The 19,338-nt window shown below is 49.8% G+C and overlaps 1 protein-coding gene across 1 annotated transcript in view; it reads left to right on the top strand.

The window, feature by feature from the left end:
- LOC144106200 (neprilysin-2-like) overlaps window positions 1-19,338 on the top strand; it is a 43,896-nt gene that overhangs the window by 20,557 nt on the left and 4,001 nt on the right. Inside the window, exon 2 of the mRNA XM_077638936.1 lies at window positions 5,989-6,105. Within this exon, the coding sequence (XP_077495062.1) occupies window positions 5,989-6,105 (117 nt within the window). The remainder of the gene's footprint in view (window positions 1-5,988; window positions 6,106-19,338) is intronic.

Raw genomic sequence — 19,338 nt, 5'->3', positions numbered from 1 at the left:
TCGCCACGCATGGGCGCGCGGGGCATACGAGAGCGAAGCAGAATCGAGGCGGCAACGGCGAACCGCGCACTGCCCTTCAGCAGAACGCCGCACTTGGCATTTATCAGCCGTGTGGCGTGCTCAGGGGAGAGTGAGGGCGAAGCTTTGTCGTCACTCTGTGCACCCTCGCAGCGAGCGCCCGACGTTTAGCCCGACGTAGGTAGCAGCAGCGGGGCCGCCGCTTCTTGCACCTGAGCCGTGGGCCGCGTATTTTTGATCACGGCTGTACCTGAACGGCAACATCATGCAGCCGTTCAAACACGCAGTGCTCTGCGATATCCTCCCGACCGACCTGCTGTGTCAGATCGCCAGCCCTGCCTTGGACAGCCGGCCGCACGACGAGCTGCGCTCTGCCATTCTGGCCGACTTCGGCGTCTCCTACTGCCGCTCTACGACGCTGCAGACCCGCTGTCGCCGCCGCCAGCGGCTGTCCCAGCCTCGCTTTCGCCCACGCACCCTTCGTCGGGACCCTGCCCACCTCGACAACCCCTGGCTGCCTCCTCGTCACCCCTGTCTATCAACGACGCTAAACCGTTGCCTGTCCTCCCGCCGCCCCTCGGTATCTCGACGGCCCCGGCTCTCCCGGCGCCGCCAGCCCCGCCGGCGTCTCCTGCCCTCCCAACAGCCTCGGCACACCCAGCAGCCTCGGCACACCCGGCGCCCCCAGCCACTCTCCCGGTGCCCACAGCCCTGTCGGCGGCCCCGGCCCTCCGGACAGCCCCAGCCCTCCCGGCAGCTTCGCCACTCCAGCAGGCGCCTCCGATTGCCGCTACTTCGCCGGCGTCCTCCTACGTGCAGGGCTCGGCGCCAGTGACAAGGAGCCGCTCTCGCGGCCGCCCTTCACGCTCAAGGCAATCGCTCCAAGGCTGGCTGTGAGCGTGTCCCAGCAGCCCCATGCAGTCCGCCTGCCACTCCACGTCCCTCGCTGCACCCCGAAACCTCGGCCGCAGCGCCACAGCCAGAGTCGCCCGCCTGAACCGAGTGTTCGGAACCCGGACGGCCTGCGCGACTCTTGACTCATCCGATTTTACAAGCCCTGAGGGCTGTCCACACGCGGGGGGGGGGGGGGGGGGGGGGTTGTTGTAGCGACACACTCTGCGCACATTCCCGCGCAGCCTTCACCTTGTTATGATCCGGTCCAGCGTAACACAGCCACGCGCTGGACTGCGTTACCGATAAAGCACAGCGCCACCGCTGCGTCACCCGAGGCACGCGTCACCAACGGCGGCTACTAAAACAGGCTGAACCGGCTGGGAAGAGCGGCTGTTTTCCTCCCGCTACTCGGACGAGCATAGCGTGGGTAAGCTCGTCCGCTGCCGTCGCTAATAAACACTTAGTACGTTTAATGTTGGGATTCGTCCTTCTACAGAATGGCATCCCATACATCCATATGCCATAAAACGAGATTTATCAAAATGTCTGGAAATTTTTTCCAAGCAGTATGCAAGATATCCTGTCAAGACATCTTACAAACATTTAGTAACTGTCTCAGGAGCCAGTTGAGATGTCTATAAGAACTTCAGACCTGTTTATTTTATCGAGACGCGTTATACTTTGTCACTCGAGTTAGCACCGCCACACAGAATTTGAGACAGGGCGCGATGCAGCTTTCCTGCTTATGTTGTGGAAATAGGGGGGACAGCCTTCCGCCTCGCACTCCCACTCGGCGGATGCAGCATTTCCGCTTGATAACCGCGGAGGGGTCCTGCTCGAGGGAACAAAGCAAAGGACGACAATGCGTGAACACTCGTATGCTATTTAATACACTTGCAAATAATACACAGAGCGGGCTAGCTAGCTATAAAACCTGAACCCGAAAGACGGAAGTAGAATGCTACGTAGGAGGGGCTTCCTTATTACCGGCTGGGGCACGGGCGCGGCTTGCTTCGAAGGTATCGGCGGCGAACGTTTGTATGCGCCGACAATGGCGGCCGGGTCTTCCTGTGCGCGGGCCGCTTTCTTGGGGTAAGGCTATCCCCAAACATTTGCTGGGGAAGGTGCCGAGAGTGCGCGTTTGCTGCTCTCACTTCGCTACCGGGAACCAGAAGTCCAGCGGCAAGGCACGACGGATCTCCGTGTGCCTTCCGCGGAAGGTGTCGAGAGCGTATGGCCGGAACCGCTTGTGACGCCGGCCGGCTGGCCAGATCCCGGAGAGATCCGCGTATCGTTCGACGTGGCGCTCCCGCCGCTGCTTGCGCTTTCCCTATGAGGGAGACTTCCCTCCTCACCCAGCCGGTGCTTTCCTGACGCACGATGATGAATGTGGTCAGCAGCGTCGAAATGAGGGTGGGGGGTGGGTGGGGGGGGGGGGGGGGGGGTGTTAGGGACAGGTTTTCCACAATGTTAAAAATTAATCTAATAACATTCGTACCGAACGAGATACGGTAGCTTATTTCTTTGCTGTTGCAGCTGGCTTGCCGCCTACTTTCGAATGTACTTCGTGTAGCCTGTAGCTAATTGCTCTCCAGCGCCACCCGCAATCATCTGGTGTAGCGTTGGTGTTTACTCTCCCTCGGTAATTGAGTCCCTCGAGAACCAAGGGACAGTAATTTGTTTATGAGAATGCTCATTCTTTACAAGGACGGTCTCGCTTTTTAAAATTCTCACTCTAGTGCCTCCAGTGAGGTCGCAACGCGAATGCCGAATTATACCAGGGGCAGAAATGACGGCAATGTGACCCACGCGTATGCGACGTTCAGGTGCGCCGACTGAGGCGCAGTGAACATTGAGCCATTCACAAAGAGATATCTATGCTTTTAAGGACTTCATATAATCGAGGCTGGGAAGGGAATACAATTCGAAGATAACCGATGGTCCTTAAGGGTAAGAGACGGCAAACGTAGCAGTGGGGGCAAAGGGCTCAGCTGGCGGACCAGATTACGAAGTTTACGCGAATAAGGTGGTCTCAGCTTCCACAGGACAGGGTTAATTCGGGGAATGTGTGAAACGCCTTTGCCCAGCTGGTGACGTAAGCTGCGCTAATGAGGATAACGCCCAAAACGCCACAGTTAACTGGCTCAAAGGTGTCTGATGAGCCGTCGCTGTCGTTCACACTGAGGTAAAGCATCATCTTAGGCATCTGCGCCGAAGCTGGTGAACAGATATTTTTAGGACGTTAGCGTTTTCGTCAGGGTATAAAAAATGGTATACGTATTTTCGGGACGTACCTGAACAATTATCACTCACGTGAGTAGCGTATATTAATTATAAGGGTATACGTAAAGCAGCGCGAATGAATGTGCTCCAACGCGAAAAGAAGATTGGTCAGAAAAGAGCGCTGAGCTGAGAATGAATTTTTATTGAGCGAAAGGTAAACAACATAAAGGCAGAGGCAAAGGCACGTTATCCGGCGCAGTTATAATGTCACACGGTGTAAACGGCCATAAAAGCCACAAAATGCATAAAAAGGTGCCGAAATTCGCGCTCCTTTGTTTATGTCAGAAAGGAATAACTAGCCTGCATCAAAATATTCTATTTAAGTTTGAGGACTTCGGCTAAACGAATGTCATCAACATCGCTCAAAAATGTTATTAAAAAAAACGGGAACGTGCCAAAGAAGAAGAAGATTCGAATAAGGTCGGGTGCCCTGAAAGCCTGGTCCTGGTTCCTCGAGCAGCGCCTTCTCTTCTTGTTGCCCTGGTCCTCTGAGGTCCACCAGCCTTTCACCTTGTCGTCGCTGCATCACTTTGGAAAGCGTATCGGCCCGCGGCCTTCATTATCGGGGTCCTCCATGAAGTCGACCTTTGGGCTGTCCAGTAGACTGCGACCATCCGACGCTCGGAGGCACTCTGTTCGTCTTCCCAAGGTGACTCAGCTGCTGCTGAGAAAGCTTACATAATACAAGCGTTATCGAGTCCGCTTTGAAGCTGAACGCGGCATGAGGATCTGGCTTGTGGGCCGAATGAGCGCTTGCGGCAGACTTGTAAGGTATACGAAATGGTAAACAGCTCGATCGACATGATCTATCGATCATTTTTCATCAAAGGACACGCTCTACGTAACTTCAAGTGATTTTATGAACTCTAACCATATTTGAACATTATTTGAGTGGGCTTATTCTTGCCAAGACCTTAGAGCATGAGCACAAGTTACAAAAAATACACTACGCCTCCGAGTTCGTTCAACTAGCCCTGAGCGATACTGGCGCGAAGTGCCGTTTACTTAGAATGGATCACATTTATCCGATATAGGGGCCGCATTTTGGGAAAACTGCTTGGCTTGCCACTTGAGCTAGAATAATGTCTGTGTGCATTTCCTGTAATAATTGATATTTACTACTATCCACTTACCTGCTGTTAATTTCTTTATGTGTTTGTATGAGCTGAAGGCCAGATTACTGAGCCATGACCGAATTTTGCACACCGCTATGGCAAAACGAGGCTAACTGAGAGCACCGTCGCATTTCGTTTTTGTTTTTGTGTTCAGTGTGTGGTGTTCTGCTGGCGGGAGTGTATTTATATGCCACTTGAAGCTTGCAGAAATGGTTGCCGTATGATTGCAAGCGTTAGGTCATTGCGGCCTTTTTACTCGGGAAGTGCCGCCATTGAGTGGTTTTCGCAGAGCGGAGAGCGCAAGACCTACTGCCAGTTTCAAACAATGTTTGCGGCTCGTCCAGTTAAGCAGTTTATGATCTATGGCGCTCTAGCTGTCTAGCCTTGTGCGGCCACCGATGAGCTCTCGGCACCGACAGCTGTCGTCTCTCGGTCCTGCGTTCGCACGCTGTCATTGCAATGCATGGCTTCTTATATTCTCTTGGACGTTGTCTTGGTCGCGGACACTTTAGTACAGCTTAAAATTCCTGACTTAAAAAAGGTGATGATAGTTTAGTTAGCTGCATTGTGCCAAATGGTGACCAAGGGCGCGCTAAGCAATCTCAGTAGTAGTCGAGATATTGCCAGTGCTCACATTACAGGGGATGGGTTCTGGTTGCGAGGACGTACTTGCAATGCCCCGCGCTGTCCTGCTCTAAAACACCGTTTACCTCACAGCTATTTTTCCGTCTATTGCGCGGAGATAATCACAGTTGTCGCCATACGTGCCACAGCGGTTGTATTCATCTAATTACCGAAGACGGCCCTGTATAACTGATAGATATTATGCGCGGTCACTCGGGGTTGGAATCTGTGCAAAGCCAAGCATTGGATAGTTTTTGCAATATTCCATGTGGGCGCACGTCTGCCGTCGTTACTGATGTGATCTGTTGTTTCTGGCTGCCCTCAAGGCCATTCGCAGACATGGATGCAACGATGTAGACGAAGCCTTTGTGCCAGAAGAGGATGCAGTCTCTGAAAGAAGCGTGGTCTATTTATTTTTCTCAACTCACCTACCTTAACCTTGCCAGCTAGCAGCGGGACCCTTGAAACTCGCTGTGTGATCCATCTTATTTGTGTTCAGTAATTACGAAATGATCAGTATCACGATATAGTAGCGAGGGAGCAAGATCGTATAGTTTGATACTTAGGTAACTGGCACTGCCTCTTTGATTAAAATTTATCAGATAAAGCGCCTGTCGTAACATACGAAGTACGCGGTGTTCTAGAACGGAAAGAAAAAAAAACAGTGGATCTGCCACAGAATCCAGTAACGATCTCAACAGCAATGTAATTTTCAAAATTTCCTACCGTACTTGTAAACGGTAGTTGGATGTCCCATCTGGAGTGGTATAACGGACACCTTGAAGTGCAGAACAGGGCCTCCTGTGAAGGGCACTGTCTGTTTTGTCGGCACGTTAATGCGACGCACCTTGACTGTCGAAAGCCGTGCATAGGAGTTATGCTCACATGTGTTCTTGGTTATTACAAAGGTAAAAAGTGAACTCCGAATTTAGCCGTAACTCTTTAGGCTTACAAACAAGTATAGGCAACGTTTTCGCCGCGAACGAGATATTTTCCTCGGGACGGAACAGCTTGGGCGCTGCGTTTAAAATCTACTACTCCCTCTCTCGCTCAGGGACCGGACAGAGACCTCCAGACCCTTCGCAGCCGCCGCCTGTCCACGCACTGTTTGAAGCGGTCTCTGTCTGACAGCTCGACCTCAGGCTCGACGTTCAGACCAAGCCTAAGAAGCGTAAGTACGTTGCCGTAATTTCGCGCGTCGGTTGATCCTTTTTCCTCCTCACAAATTCTGTTCGTTGGAACAACGGCACTGCTTGTACGGCAGTGCCCACCACGCTAAGAGGCTAACCCGTTCCGCTGCCGAGGACGAGGCCGTGGTATATTTCCAATGTTGCCAGCGACGGCCGCATGCCGATCAAGGCCGAGTGAAAAAACTCCATTCTGCTGTGCCAGGCTTGGGCAGGTTAAAAACTCTAGGCCAGAGGTCTCAGACGAGTGCCCTGCCGGGTCATTCCCTGTGGTCAGCGTATTTCAGGTATTGCTCTGGACGATCCCCACACGTTCCTAATTATTTATCCTCTGATTTCTACAGCAGAACTATTCCCTGACCGAACGTCGCTTTCTGCCTATGTCAGTAGTTAGTTTATTGTTATTAAGGGCTGAAAACTTGGAATACGGCAGATGAAACAGATATAAAGAAAACGAAGGTTTGGTTTAGCAAACTCTTGGTCTGCCCCTTTCCTTTTTCTTTTGATATCTTTTTCCTCCCTCCGGCAACTAGCCCGCGGTAATCGAAAGTTTACCAATGCGGCTCGTGTAGGGAAACGTGGTTGGGACTCCTGCCGTACATAATCCAAAACTGTCCGGAGTCCCCCATACAGCGCCGTCCTCTGCCCGAGTGTAGCTTCGGGACCCCTAACCATTATACGTATACACAACTGAGGTCTTCGCTATGCGCGATGTAATGCTCACGAACGACATCGTCAATCGATAAAGACGAAGACGCCTTTGCGATGATCTTTGGGACGTGCTGACGTGTTCTTGCTGGCCGCTGCTGTTTTCTGCATCTTCTGGTGGTTCCGGCTTGTTCATCCTTGGTGAGCCCGTTCTACGTTGGGGGCTTTTGGCCAAGGCGTAGTTTAAGACGCAGTTCTTGTGAACCTGAGAGTGCGTTTTGCTGAGAGATGTCGTTGAGCTCCCCAGGTGGAGGGTCGGCAGCTTGGTTTGCCAGCTTGCCAGCCCAAAGCCTACCACTTGAGTCCTTTCACAAAAATGGCATTGATGCGGTTCCCGTGGCTAGCGTCCCAATCGGTGAGGGTGTGATCAAAATGAAAACCCCCAAACTAATTCAACAGGAGCTAAGATCATTGACTGCCCAATACCTGCAGATCTCTGAGGTGCGTCCATTTGGCCGTCGAGGAATTGTGTGCAAGTCCTCGGACATCGCTTGTGTTGCAGTCTTGCTTAAGTGCAAAAATGTCAGCTCGCTGCCGGTGAAAGCATTCATTCCCGAACAGCTTGCATGTGTCAAGGGTATCGTAAGAGGTGTCGACCCAGCATCATCCCCGCAAGAAATTCTACACGAATTTCAGGATGCAGGCGTTAGGGTCCTTTCAGTCTACCGCTGCAGTAGAGAGGTAAACGGCTCGCGTGTTGCTACTGAGTCTGTAATAACAACTTTTGCTGGCTCTTCCTGCCCTGCTAAATTAAAAATCTGGCCGATTGTATACCGTGTGGACCCTCTAGAATCCTGCCCTCTTCAATGCACCAATTGTTGGCGGTTCGGGCATAGTGGCAAAGCATGCAAGTCGGAGACCCGCTGCCGTTTATGTGGAAAAGGTCATTCTGCTCAAAACTGCACCTCAGAGCAGCCTCATTGTTGCCTCTGCAGCAATAGTCACTCAGCTGATGATGCCAACTGCGCAAAACGTAGTAAAAAGCGTAGCTTGTTGGACATTATCAAAGAGAAGCGGTGCTCAAGAGCCGATGCTTACGCTGTTCTTAACAGGAAAAAAAGATTCATATGCTAGTCGTGTGCGCGCTTCTGTTGGGGACATTGAGTCCAATTTGACTGCCTCAATTGTGACCACAGTCGAAAAAGCTCTTAATAATGTGGTTGAGCGAATGCTAAACACTTTCTCTGAGGCGTTGGATCAGTTTGTTTAATTCAGTCTGCGTCACCATCAACACCCGTCCTGGCAGCAACGTCTGCATCTTTTTCAGCTTCTGCAGCTAGTGCTAGCCGCTCTACATCACCTTCTGATGCTCCCCAGGTCCCACCTAACATCTCTGTTCCTAGCAGTGAATGTCGCAGTGACATCTGCACAACAGATGTCGAAATGTCGTGCCCTACGCAGAAGCGCCGTGCTTCCTCATCATCATCTAATTCTAGTTCTCCACAGATGAAAGCTAAAAAGAGACCACCCAAACGTCATCTCCACGTTGATATCCTTAAAGAGGCGGTTTCGGCCTCTTCAATTGGTCAATAATCATGGCAGGTATCAAAGTGTTACAATGGAATTGCCGTTACGTCCTCTCTTCTCTTCCAGATCTAGACATACTTATTCACAAGCATAAGCCTGATATTGTACTTTTACAAGAAACGTGGTTATCACCGTATAAATCATTTTCAATGAGAAACTTTCGAGTTTTCCGGTCAGATGGAAATGTTGGCAGTGGAGGTGGCTTAGTAACCATGCTCTAAAATTATGTCATCAGGCATCTATCATCTCTATGAAAATTGTTCTCCCTGACTGTGAGCTTTTAGCGATCAAAATTTCATTTCCGCATTGTGCTGATATTACAATTGCTAATGTCTATTTTCCTTTAGGTGTACACAGGACAGACTGTTTAGACAGCTTGGTGACTGGCACGAACAGTGCAGTCATCGCAGAAGATTTTAATTCTCACCATAGTGACTGGGGAAGTCGTACTGATTCCTGCGGCCAGCTTCTCTGGTCATGGCTGTGTGCAAATGCTGCACGCTGCTGCAATTCTAGAGAAATAACCTTTATGCGAGGGGTTGCTCGCTCAGCCATTGACTTAACATTATCAGCAGGTAGGCTAGATGTGACTGATTGGTCGACAGAGGATTCGGGTACGTCTAGTGATCACTTTCCTATAACTTTCGCTATCCGGTTATCTCCTCTTAAAGCTTGTTGTGTAACCCATAAATTTGTCAACCACAAAATTTATAAAAATCTGATGTCCACCTCACTTGCCTCTATAGTTACTACAAGCCGGGATGCCAGAGCTCAGCTGACGGTTTCATTTTTGCAATATGCAATAGACCACTCAATATTCGCTGTGCCCGCGGCAGCCTCTACTAAACAGCCGTCTCCTTGGTGGACAGAAGAATGTGAGAAGGCCTATCGTCGCAGAAAAGCGGCCTGGAAGAGGCTGTCTTGCAACCAGAGTCCGGCTAATTGGTTAAATTACAAATTCTTTGCATCTTTCAAAAGAACACATGCAAAAGCCAAGGAGGAGTACAACCAAAATTTAAACACATATCTTTCAAATCCTCGTCATCGGAAAGCCCTGTATAGATTCATGGAACGACAAGAGTTCTGTCGTCCCTCTTCTCACTAGTTCAACAGTGTTATCACCACAAAAGGCTCAGGAGAGCCTGGAGTGTATTGCTCAGGGATTGGCGTTACGCTTCCAGACGCAGAGAAACGTCCCTTTGTGCACAATTTCACCCTTTTCGGATTATACCGAGCTTGACGCATCAGAGCTCCTCTCAGTCCTGGCAATGTTGCTTCCTGCAGCTCCTGGACCAGATGATGTCACTGCTGGTATGATTAAAATTTTAGACCAGGAGTTTACAAGCGCCCTCTTAGATATGGTCAATGCTTCTCTGGTAAATGCATGAATTCCAAGCATTTGAAAGACGGCGAAAATTATTCTATTAATGAAAGATGTAGGACAAGGATACGTCTTAGATAATATTCGGCCAATTGCACTGACTTCAAATTTAGTCAAATTAATTGAAAGAATAGTGCACAGTCGCCTCACAAAACATGGTCATGACATCAACGGTCTCAGCTCAGCCCAGATTGGCTTTCGTCGTGGATGCTCTATATGGTCCGCGCATGTGGATCTAGAGAGCAGAATCCGGCTTTCGCTACGCAGAAGGGAAGTTTCAGCTTTGGTCACTATTGATGTAGCAAAGGCCTATGACAGTGTAGAGCATACTATTTTACTTAACAGACTTGCTCAGTTACGTCCTCCAACCTACATTTATTAGTGTATATCTGAATTTCTGAAGGACAGATTCTTTTACTGCACCGAGGGAACCCTATGTTAAAATACATACTATCAATCAAGAGGTGTGCCGCAAGGATCGGTGCTATCCCCTCTGCTTTTTAATATTTTGGTCAGTGGCATCCCCATTCGTCCTGATATAACAGTTTTTGTGTATGCAGATGACATAGCTTTTTCGCCTCGGCCACGGATATCCACTCCCTTTACAACGTTCTGCAGGGATATTTGGATGCTCTTGGAGTATGGTTGCAGGGTATTAATTTATCCCTGAATGTAGAGAAATGCGGAGTTTTGGTATTTCCTCCAGACAGGCCTTTGCACATTTCATTAGTCCATCGCTCTCTCCGGATTGCACAAGTGGAATCCGTAAAATATCTGGGTGTTACTTATCACCCAGCATTAGACTGGAGCCTTCATATAAAGAACAATGCGTTTAAAGGAGAACGCGCTCTAGGCCGGCTGACAAGAATCGCCAATAAAAAGCTTGAGATGCGCCGCGACACGTTATTGTTACTATACAAAGCCTACGTAAGACCTATACTTGAGTTCGGTTGCATTCTGTTCTCTGGTAGCGCAAGCTACAAGATTCAACCCTTAATCTTACTGGAAAGGCGCGCTCTCCGCCTCTGCCCTGGTCTCCCAAAATCAGTTTCAAACGCCCTGCTTTATCTGGAAGCCCGTATCCCTGATCTAACTTCCCGTTTTCAAATAATCACGGTGCGAACTTTCCTCAGCTCGATGGACCCAGTGACGGATGTCAGTACTCCTATTTTTGTGTCTCAGCCAGCGTTATTATTTTCTCATCATTGGCCACGGTATCAAATGCCACAATTTATGTTAACGCAGAACCATTTAACACCGATTGGTGTTGATCTCAGTTCTTTGCAGTGGGTTGATGACACGCCGGCAGCAGTGGAATTCCATTTCGACCACATCTTCCCATCTCATGCGAAACACATGTCAGCAAACATTTTAAACGGTATTCTCTCGCATCACATAGAGAAATACCCCCATCATACGGTGCTTGCTACCGATGCCTCCGTCAACTGCCAAAAAGCTGCAGTTGGCATCTTTTCGCAGGATTTGGCATGGAGCTATTCTGTCCGCATACCAGATTATATTTCTATATTCTTTGCAGAATTTTTAGCTCTTGGAATGGCCCTTCACAAAATTCCATGCCATGTGTGTCATGTTATTATTCTCGCTGATTGTTTGTCAGTGTTAGTCTCCCTTGACACTTCACAAGAAGATTTTTTGAACCGTATCCTGCGATTTTTTGTCCCATGCACTTTGAAGGTGGTCCGTTTTGTCTGGGTCCCTGGCCATGCAGGTATTCATTCAAATGAGGTGGCTGATTACTTAGCAAGGTCGGCTCTTGACGGGTCAGTGACACATCCCGTCCCGAATTTCAGCCTGCTGGCGATTTCCAGGTTTCAGCGGTTCCTACATATATCAGCCAGGTTACGAGATCCCTTACTAAATACCACTGACTATCAGCACTTAGCATATAATTGGAACGTCCGTTCGTGTAAATCCAGGCTGTGTGGGGTAACAATGACGTGGTTGCGGGGCTGGATTCCAAGTTCGAACTTATATCTATGCAGGTGCGGGTTGACACCGACGAACCTATGTGACGCATGTGGGAAAGTTGAATCTTTAGACCACATTCTCCTCTACTGCCCAAATTTCGCACTTCAGAAAAAGATTTACCGGGAGGTCCCTCTCTCCAGGTTAGGGCTCCCTTTATCTTTGCCAGTATTATTATCGTTTGGTGCGAACGCCAAGGGATTTGCATTGGGTTCTGTTTGTGGGTTTCTCCACGATTACATAATTGCAACTTTTATGTTGATGTGCTAATTCTTTTAAAGTTCTACGAGCTTTTCTTTTCTCACCAAAATGCTGCCTGTTATTTAACTGTCAATATTGTTCTCTTGTTTTTATTCTTTGATTTTTCAAAATTCACGATTGGTGCTACAATTTCGTCATCATCTTCCATGGAAACTTCTTTGTTTATTCAACTACACCTTGGCCAATCCCCCCGCGTGGGTATGTGCCATATACCTGGGGTGAAGAAGAAGAAGATGATGATCTGTGGGGTGAACTAACGCCGCTTGGCTGCCGGCTTTTTGACTTACGCGTGGTCTAAAGAGGGATGCTCTGAGCACCGATATGAATTTGTTACTTTTGGGTACATGATAGATTTTGCGTCGCCACTTCTGCTTCTGCGGTTTTCATGTTATGCATAGAACTGATAATCGAGGCGCACTGTGTTAACCCGAGGGCACAAAGTTCAGAGAGAGCTAAGTGCCACGTTTTTGGAGTGTAGACAGGTTTTAAGACCTTAGAAGATGTCGTATTATATCAAACTCATCTACTGCAACTATTAGCTTGGAATTCTGTTGTCAGCCATAACTAAATTTGTTAGAACCGGTGCATAACCTATGTCTGCGCCTTGCAACAGGCTCATATCTAGCCACGTTGCAGAAACATAAGAGCCACCTCTAGATAACACGAGAGCCATAAATACGTGCACGTATATCCTAACACTGCACTGCTATTCATCGCATGTTCACAGGAGGTATTGGCAGAATTGGATTGAGAGGAGCTGGGGATAAGGGTTAATGGAGGATACCTTAGTAATCTCCGATTCGCTGACGACATTGTCTCTCTGCGTCATTCGGGAGATGAACTGCAAAACAATGGTCAATGAGTTAGGCAGGCAGAGCAGAACGGTGGGTCTAAACATTAACATGCAGAAAAGCAAGTTAATGTTCAACAGTCTAGCAAGGAAACAACAGTTCACAATTGGTAACGTGGTGCTGTAAGTGGTAAGGGAATACGTATACTTAAGGCAGGTAGTGGCCTCAGATCCGAATCACAAGAGAAAAGTATATAATAGCTCTATCTTGCCAGCGCTCACCTATGGGAAAAAAATTCGAGGATGATGGAAAGCTTTTAAGTTAACTTGAGGGCAACGCATCGAGCTCATCATCATGGCCATCATCGGCCTTACTATGCCCACTGCAGGGGAAAGGCCTCTCCCATGTCTCACCAATTAACCCTCTCTTTTGCCAGCTGAGGCCACAGTATCCCAGCAAACTATTGAATCTCATCCGCCCGCCTAAATTTCGGCCGCCCCTGCTGCGCTTGCCTTCTGTTGGAATCCACTCTGTTAACCTTAAGGACCGTTGGTTGTCTTTGCCTTCTTATTGCATGCCCTGTTCAAGCCCATTTCTTCCTCTTGATTTCGCATCGTGCTATGGAAAGAAAAAAAATGATAGGAGTAGCATTAGAAGACCGGAAGCAGGCAGAGTGGGTGAGAAAACAAACGCGGATTAATGACATCCTAGTCGAAATCAAGAGGAAGAAATGGGCTTGGACAGGGCAAGTAAGGCGAAGACAAGATAACAGGTGGTGCCGGTGATGTTCGTGAGTATCGATTTCCAGTGTGGTGTGCGCGAGTTTCGGTTTCGGAAATGCAAGACCTACCGCCACAGCTCTGAGCAGCCATGCATGCGCCGAGAGCAGGGCCCTCTCTTGTGAACATACTCATGTATCTTCAGTGCGTTTCCAATAAACGAGCGAACCATACGTATGTAGCACTGGCCACGAGGGAAACAGACTCACTGAAGAAACAGGTGTGGTCAACTTGCAATGGCGTCCTTTCAAGCCTCCATCGAGTCTTTCTCGGGAAAGTCCTGGACATCTTGGATTCAACGCCTGGGATTTTACTTCATCGCAAACTCCATAACAACGGAAGAGGAGAAGCGAGCCCTACTCCTGACTCTGTGCGGGCCGGAGACATTCGAAAGCATCCGCGCACTGGTCGCACCAAAGAGCCCAGGAGAAGTTCCATACGACGAGATCGTGCAAACCCTGCCTACGCATTATGACCCACGCCCATCAGAGTTCTACTGTTGCTGCAAATTCCAGAGACGGGACCAACAACCAGGCGAGTACATTATTTCTTACCTAGCTGCTCTACGAAAACTCGTCGCGGATAGTAAATACGGCGTAGGGGCATCGCCCGTCGCGGCGGCGGCGGCGGCGGCTGCGGAGGCGACGGCTGCCGTCGTCAGCAGCGCGCTCGATCCCCCTGGAGATCATGTTACGCGACAGTTTCGTCTGCGGCATCCGCAATGAGCTCGTTCAACAGCGTTTGTTTGCCGAAAGAGAGCTAACATTCAAGAAGGCCTTCGACCCCGCCGAGAGGGCGGAAAGCGCTGCCCTGCAGCTACAGAGCATAAAGATGAAAACAAAAAATCTAGAGGGGCACAAGACAGGCCAGAGGAAAGAAGGCGCAAAGGAAGAGCAGCACACCTCGCAAGGCGCGATGCTACGGATGGGACGGCACGCACGATCCCAGTGAGTGCAAGTTTCGGAATGCTGCATGCAACTTTCGCAAAAAAAAATCGAACATAGCGAAAGGGCTTGCCTCTCAAAGAAAAATCAACGCAAAACTGTTACGCAACAAATCGAGCATATGCCTGCAAGCCACAACACAAACATGCAACAGCCACTACAAAGGTCAGCACAGGACCTGAACACAGCAAAAAGCCCACAGTCGCACCCACAGTTCATGGTACGGCTTCGCGTCAACGGCAAGGTGCCGGAGTTCGAGGTTGACTCTGGTGCATCATATTCTCCGATCAGTAACGAGACCTACGAGCGGACGTGGCCTACAAAACCTCCACCGTGAGCTAAATCCGCCTTGAACCTTCATACGTGGTCAGGAGAGCACTTGAGCCTCATTGGCACTACGAAAGTACAAGTCCGCCACAAGACAAAAGATTTCGTTCTTCCACTGCATGTCATGGAAGGCAACGGGTGCAACCTTATGGGCCGTAACTGGTTCAGTGCACTGAACATCTGTCTGCTATGCGTAAATGAAACGCAAGCTGCTACGCACACCGAGTACGCTGTGCTCCAGTGCCTGCTAGAAAAACATGCACGTTTTTTGGCGAAGACGTCTTACACTATGCGGGACCACCAGTTCACATTGAGCTAGACTCAAGCGTTCCACCACGCTATAGCAAGGCTCGACCGGTTCCCCTTGCGCTCAGACCAGCGGTTAAGGAAGAGTTGCACCAGTTGGAGCAACAGGACATTTTACCATTCTACAGCAAGTTCAACATGCTGATTGGGCGAAACCCTTGGTGTTCGGAAAAAGTCAGGGTTGTTGAGGCTGCGTGTGGAATACTGAAGCACGGTAAATGCCGCAACCGTGAAAGCAGCCTATCGGCTTCCAACCACTGAGGTGGTACTAGCTACTCTCAGAGGTGGAACATTGTTCTCAACGCGTGATCAATTTCAAGTTTATCAGCAACTCCCGGTCACTGAAACCACAGCAAGGGTATTGACCGTGAACACAAAGAATGGACTGTACGCTGTCGAAAAGACTTCCATTCGGAATATCTGCAGCACCGGCGACATTCCAGCGGATCATGGAGACAACGATCGCCGGAATTTCTGGCACCAGCGTGTACCTGGACGAGATAATAGTCGGCAGAGAAACGCCACAGCAACACAATGAGCGTTAGACCAAGTGCTGTCAATATTAGATAATATAGGTCTGCGCTTTCAGAAAGACAAGTGACGAATTGGGGTCAACCGTGTGGAGTTCCTACGACACCGCATTGAAGAAAAAGGTGCGCATACAACTGGAGCAAATGTTAAGGCCATCATGGATGCACCATGCAGCGCCGAAAACCAAAATGGAGCTCCAAGCATTCTTGGGGTTGCTTGCTTTTTATGACCGCTTCCTTAAGGACAGCGCGACAGTGGCCTCACCACTGTACACGCTTTTGCACAAGGAAACGCAATGGATATGGAGAAAGGAGCACCAAAGGGCATTCGAAGAGCAAGTAGTAAGTGGTTTTATTAAATAATAATAAAAAGAAAGGAAAATATTTTTGCTAGCCCCGGCATATGCCATCGGTACTGAAGCACCTGAGCTGGGACAGCGGAATAAAGGATGGCAGGCAGAAAAGAGAAATGAAATGAAAGAGGTGAGGGGACAGAAAGAGAGGATAGGGCGAGAGGTGATATACACAAAGTATTTACACAATAAGAAATATAAGAGCTAAAAAGCTATTTCGTGACTGCACAGTGCTTGCTCACTACGACGAACGCAAGCCTCTTCTGCTATCATCTGCTATCGCTTCGTCTTGCGGCGTTGACGCTGGGTTGTCGCAGATTGAGGAGAACAGAAGAGAAGCGCCCATTGGTTTTGCGTCACGAACGCTAGGCAAAGCTTAACGGAATTATGCACAACTGGATCGAGAAGGACTTGCAGTAATATTTGCTGTTGATAACTTCGAGAAATATAAACTGAACGAAACGTGACAATATTCACTCTTCACCAGCCATTAATGACCATTCTGCGGCCGAAAAAGCCACTTCCGCAGGTGCTATCACGTCGCATGACGAGATGCTGCCTTACGCTGTCCGCTTACCGCTACGACCTTGTTTACGGACAAGGCAGTAGTTACAAGAACGCAGATGCGTTAAGCAGACTTCCGCTACAAGGAGATGACAACGAGCCATCCCCTCCTGGCGTCGTGATAATATTAGAATGTGCGATTCATCCACAACTCTCGTCCCAACGCATCGCAGAGCTAACATGCGAAGACAATATTCCGTCAGCGGTTTTCAGGCAACCCAGCATGGAAATTCTCAAGCGCTGAAAGCCGATGACTTCCGGCCTTATGTGAAGCTAGCGCCTGAGCTGTCAACGCTCCAAGGGTGCTTACTCAGGGGCTCCCGAGTAATAATTCCGCTCGCAGCACGCCCCGAGGCTCTAAAGATCTTTCACCCAGGACACACAGGCATCGTCGCTATTAAGGCCTATGCAAGAGCTTACCTTTGGTGGCCTAGTCTCAGCAAAGACAGAACAGGCCGTTCGGGAATGCACGCCGTGCCAGGAAAACCGCAGGACACCGGCGAAAGCACTGGTTCCAGAATGGCCAAGAACAACGCAGCCATGGGAGACAATTCACATGGACTTCGCAGGTCCCATCGAGGGCTGCATGTTCTTGCTTGCGTCGGCTCATTCAGCGAATGGCTTGAAGTACGACAAATGGCGAGCATGCAGTCGAAGCACCTAACTGGGGAGTGCAGAAGCCTTTTTTCAACCTTTGGTGTGCCAAGGAAAATAGCAACCGACAACGGACCTTCTTTCGTCTAAGCAGAAACAGAAGACTTTATTGAACAAAAATGGAGTGAAACATGTCACGAGCGCTCCGTATCATTCTGTCACGAACGATTAAGCGGAGCGCATGGTCTTCGAACTGAAGCAAGCGCTTATAAAAGAGAAAAACAGCCCTGTCGCCTACCGACTGTCCCGACTGTCCCGACTTATTCTAAAGCAGCACACAACAATGCATGCCAGCACAAAGAAAACGCCTGCCATGATGATGTGTGGTCGCGAACTTGTGACAGCATTGACGCACCTGAAGCCTTCAGACTTCCACCTTACGGATGAGGAAAAGGATGATGGACGACGCATTCGTAAAAACCAGACCGTTTGCGCAAAGAACTTGGCAAGCGACCCAGCGTGAATGAAAGGCAGCATCATCAAACAGGTCGGTCGCCGGTCTTGGTTGGTCAGCACGGACAGAGGCGTCGTGTGGCGACACAAAAACCACATTCATACTACGAGGCAGCAAGCAACTCACGCCAACGCATCGGCAGCAGAGTCACCGAGCAATCGCCTCCAGTCGTCCCTCCTTCCGCTGTTCCTCCCAGACAGCCAGACTGACGATCAGCAAGAGGCACTCACTACAAGTGCTTCTACGGGGTGCGGCATACCCATCCGATGATGCACTACAAGGGCCAGCACAGACGCCGCCGTCAATCGGGCCGTTGTGAACATCGGTGGTAACTCACTCTGAGTGGGGAGTGATGTGTGTTGTTCGGGAGTTTCGGTTTCGGAAATGTGGTGTGAGCAAGTTTCTGTTTCTGCAATGCAAGAGCCACCGCCAGAGATCCGAGCAGCCGCGCATACGCCGAGAGCACGGTCCTCTCTCTTGGAAACATACCCATGTATCCTCAGTGTGTCGCCAATAAACGAGTGAACCAGACGTATGTAGCAGTCCCTTAAGGTTACAGAGCGGATTTTAAAAAAGCGAAGCGTAGCAGGGGCTGCAGAGAGTCAGGGGGCCGGATGAGAGGAAAGAAGTCAGCGTGGCCGCAGGTGCCACAGGGGAGGGTTTTTTGGAGGGATACAGGAGAGTACTTTAATCAGAACTATGGGGGCGCAGTTCTGATTATAATTCTCACCCCATAGTTACCGTGTGCCTTTGTCATGCTGTATTTTGTACTATGCCCGGACAGTAATACCGCCGTTAATGCAGTCTCAAGGTATACCGGTGCTTCACCTATGATGTTCATGAATTTTTAAAATAGGCTTTTTGAGTTGGATCCGATCGCGCGCAATAGAAGAACGGCCGTGAAGACGAAACGTAGGATGTGACGGTGTGCGTGACTGGAGGGATGAACACAGAACAGAAAATGATGCAGCGCTTGCTGTTACGATGGACGAGATGAGCAGATCATGTTCAGATGAGCGCTGGTCCTGGAAGCTGCAGGGCCGTGCGTAGGTCACCTTGAGCCGACGGCCGAGGCCCATGAACACACCGAACGGCATGGGCAGGGCCTGTATTCGAATATGTTGGTGGCTTCTAGGGTCGGTGGGGTCATGTGGGGTCATGCGGCGACGTCATGTCGTCGTGTCTTCTGGTCGGGGCAGAGGACGGGGCTGGGGTGAACGGCGCGGTCGGTTCTGCTCTGGCGGCTGGGGCACAGCCGGGCGGTGCGCACAGGAACACAGGACCGATGACCTCGGCACACGCAGGACGCCGAAGCTCCAGGACCAGGATGGGTATGAGCTCCGCACCTCAAACCAAATGTTACGTGACGACAAGCAGGTGAAAGCAGGACTACATGACAGATGGCGATGGAATGATTTAATGCCGGTGGGCCTTGCGCGAGCGCTCCGTGCCGCACCACTGCCCACTTTGTCGTTTTCTAGTCCGTGACAATATTAGTCTCCTTATTTACTGAGAGGCGTGCAGCCCACCGTGAGTAATATCCATATCATTTTCTAGAATTTCAAAACCCAGTTACTCTCGGCGCAGTGGCCTGAAAAATCTTGCCTACGTCGCGCCAAAATATGAGCTTTCAAAAAGCTTGCGGGCAAAGC

The sequence above is a fragment of the Amblyomma americanum genome, chromosome 10, assembly GCF_052857255.1.
Source record: "Amblyomma americanum isolate KBUSLIRL-KWMA chromosome 10, ASM5285725v1, whole genome shotgun sequence".
NCBI classification, from domain to species: domain Eukaryota; kingdom Metazoa; phylum Arthropoda; class Arachnida; order Ixodida; family Ixodidae; genus Amblyomma; species Amblyomma americanum.
This window is presented reverse-complemented; position numbering and strand designations above follow the sequence as displayed.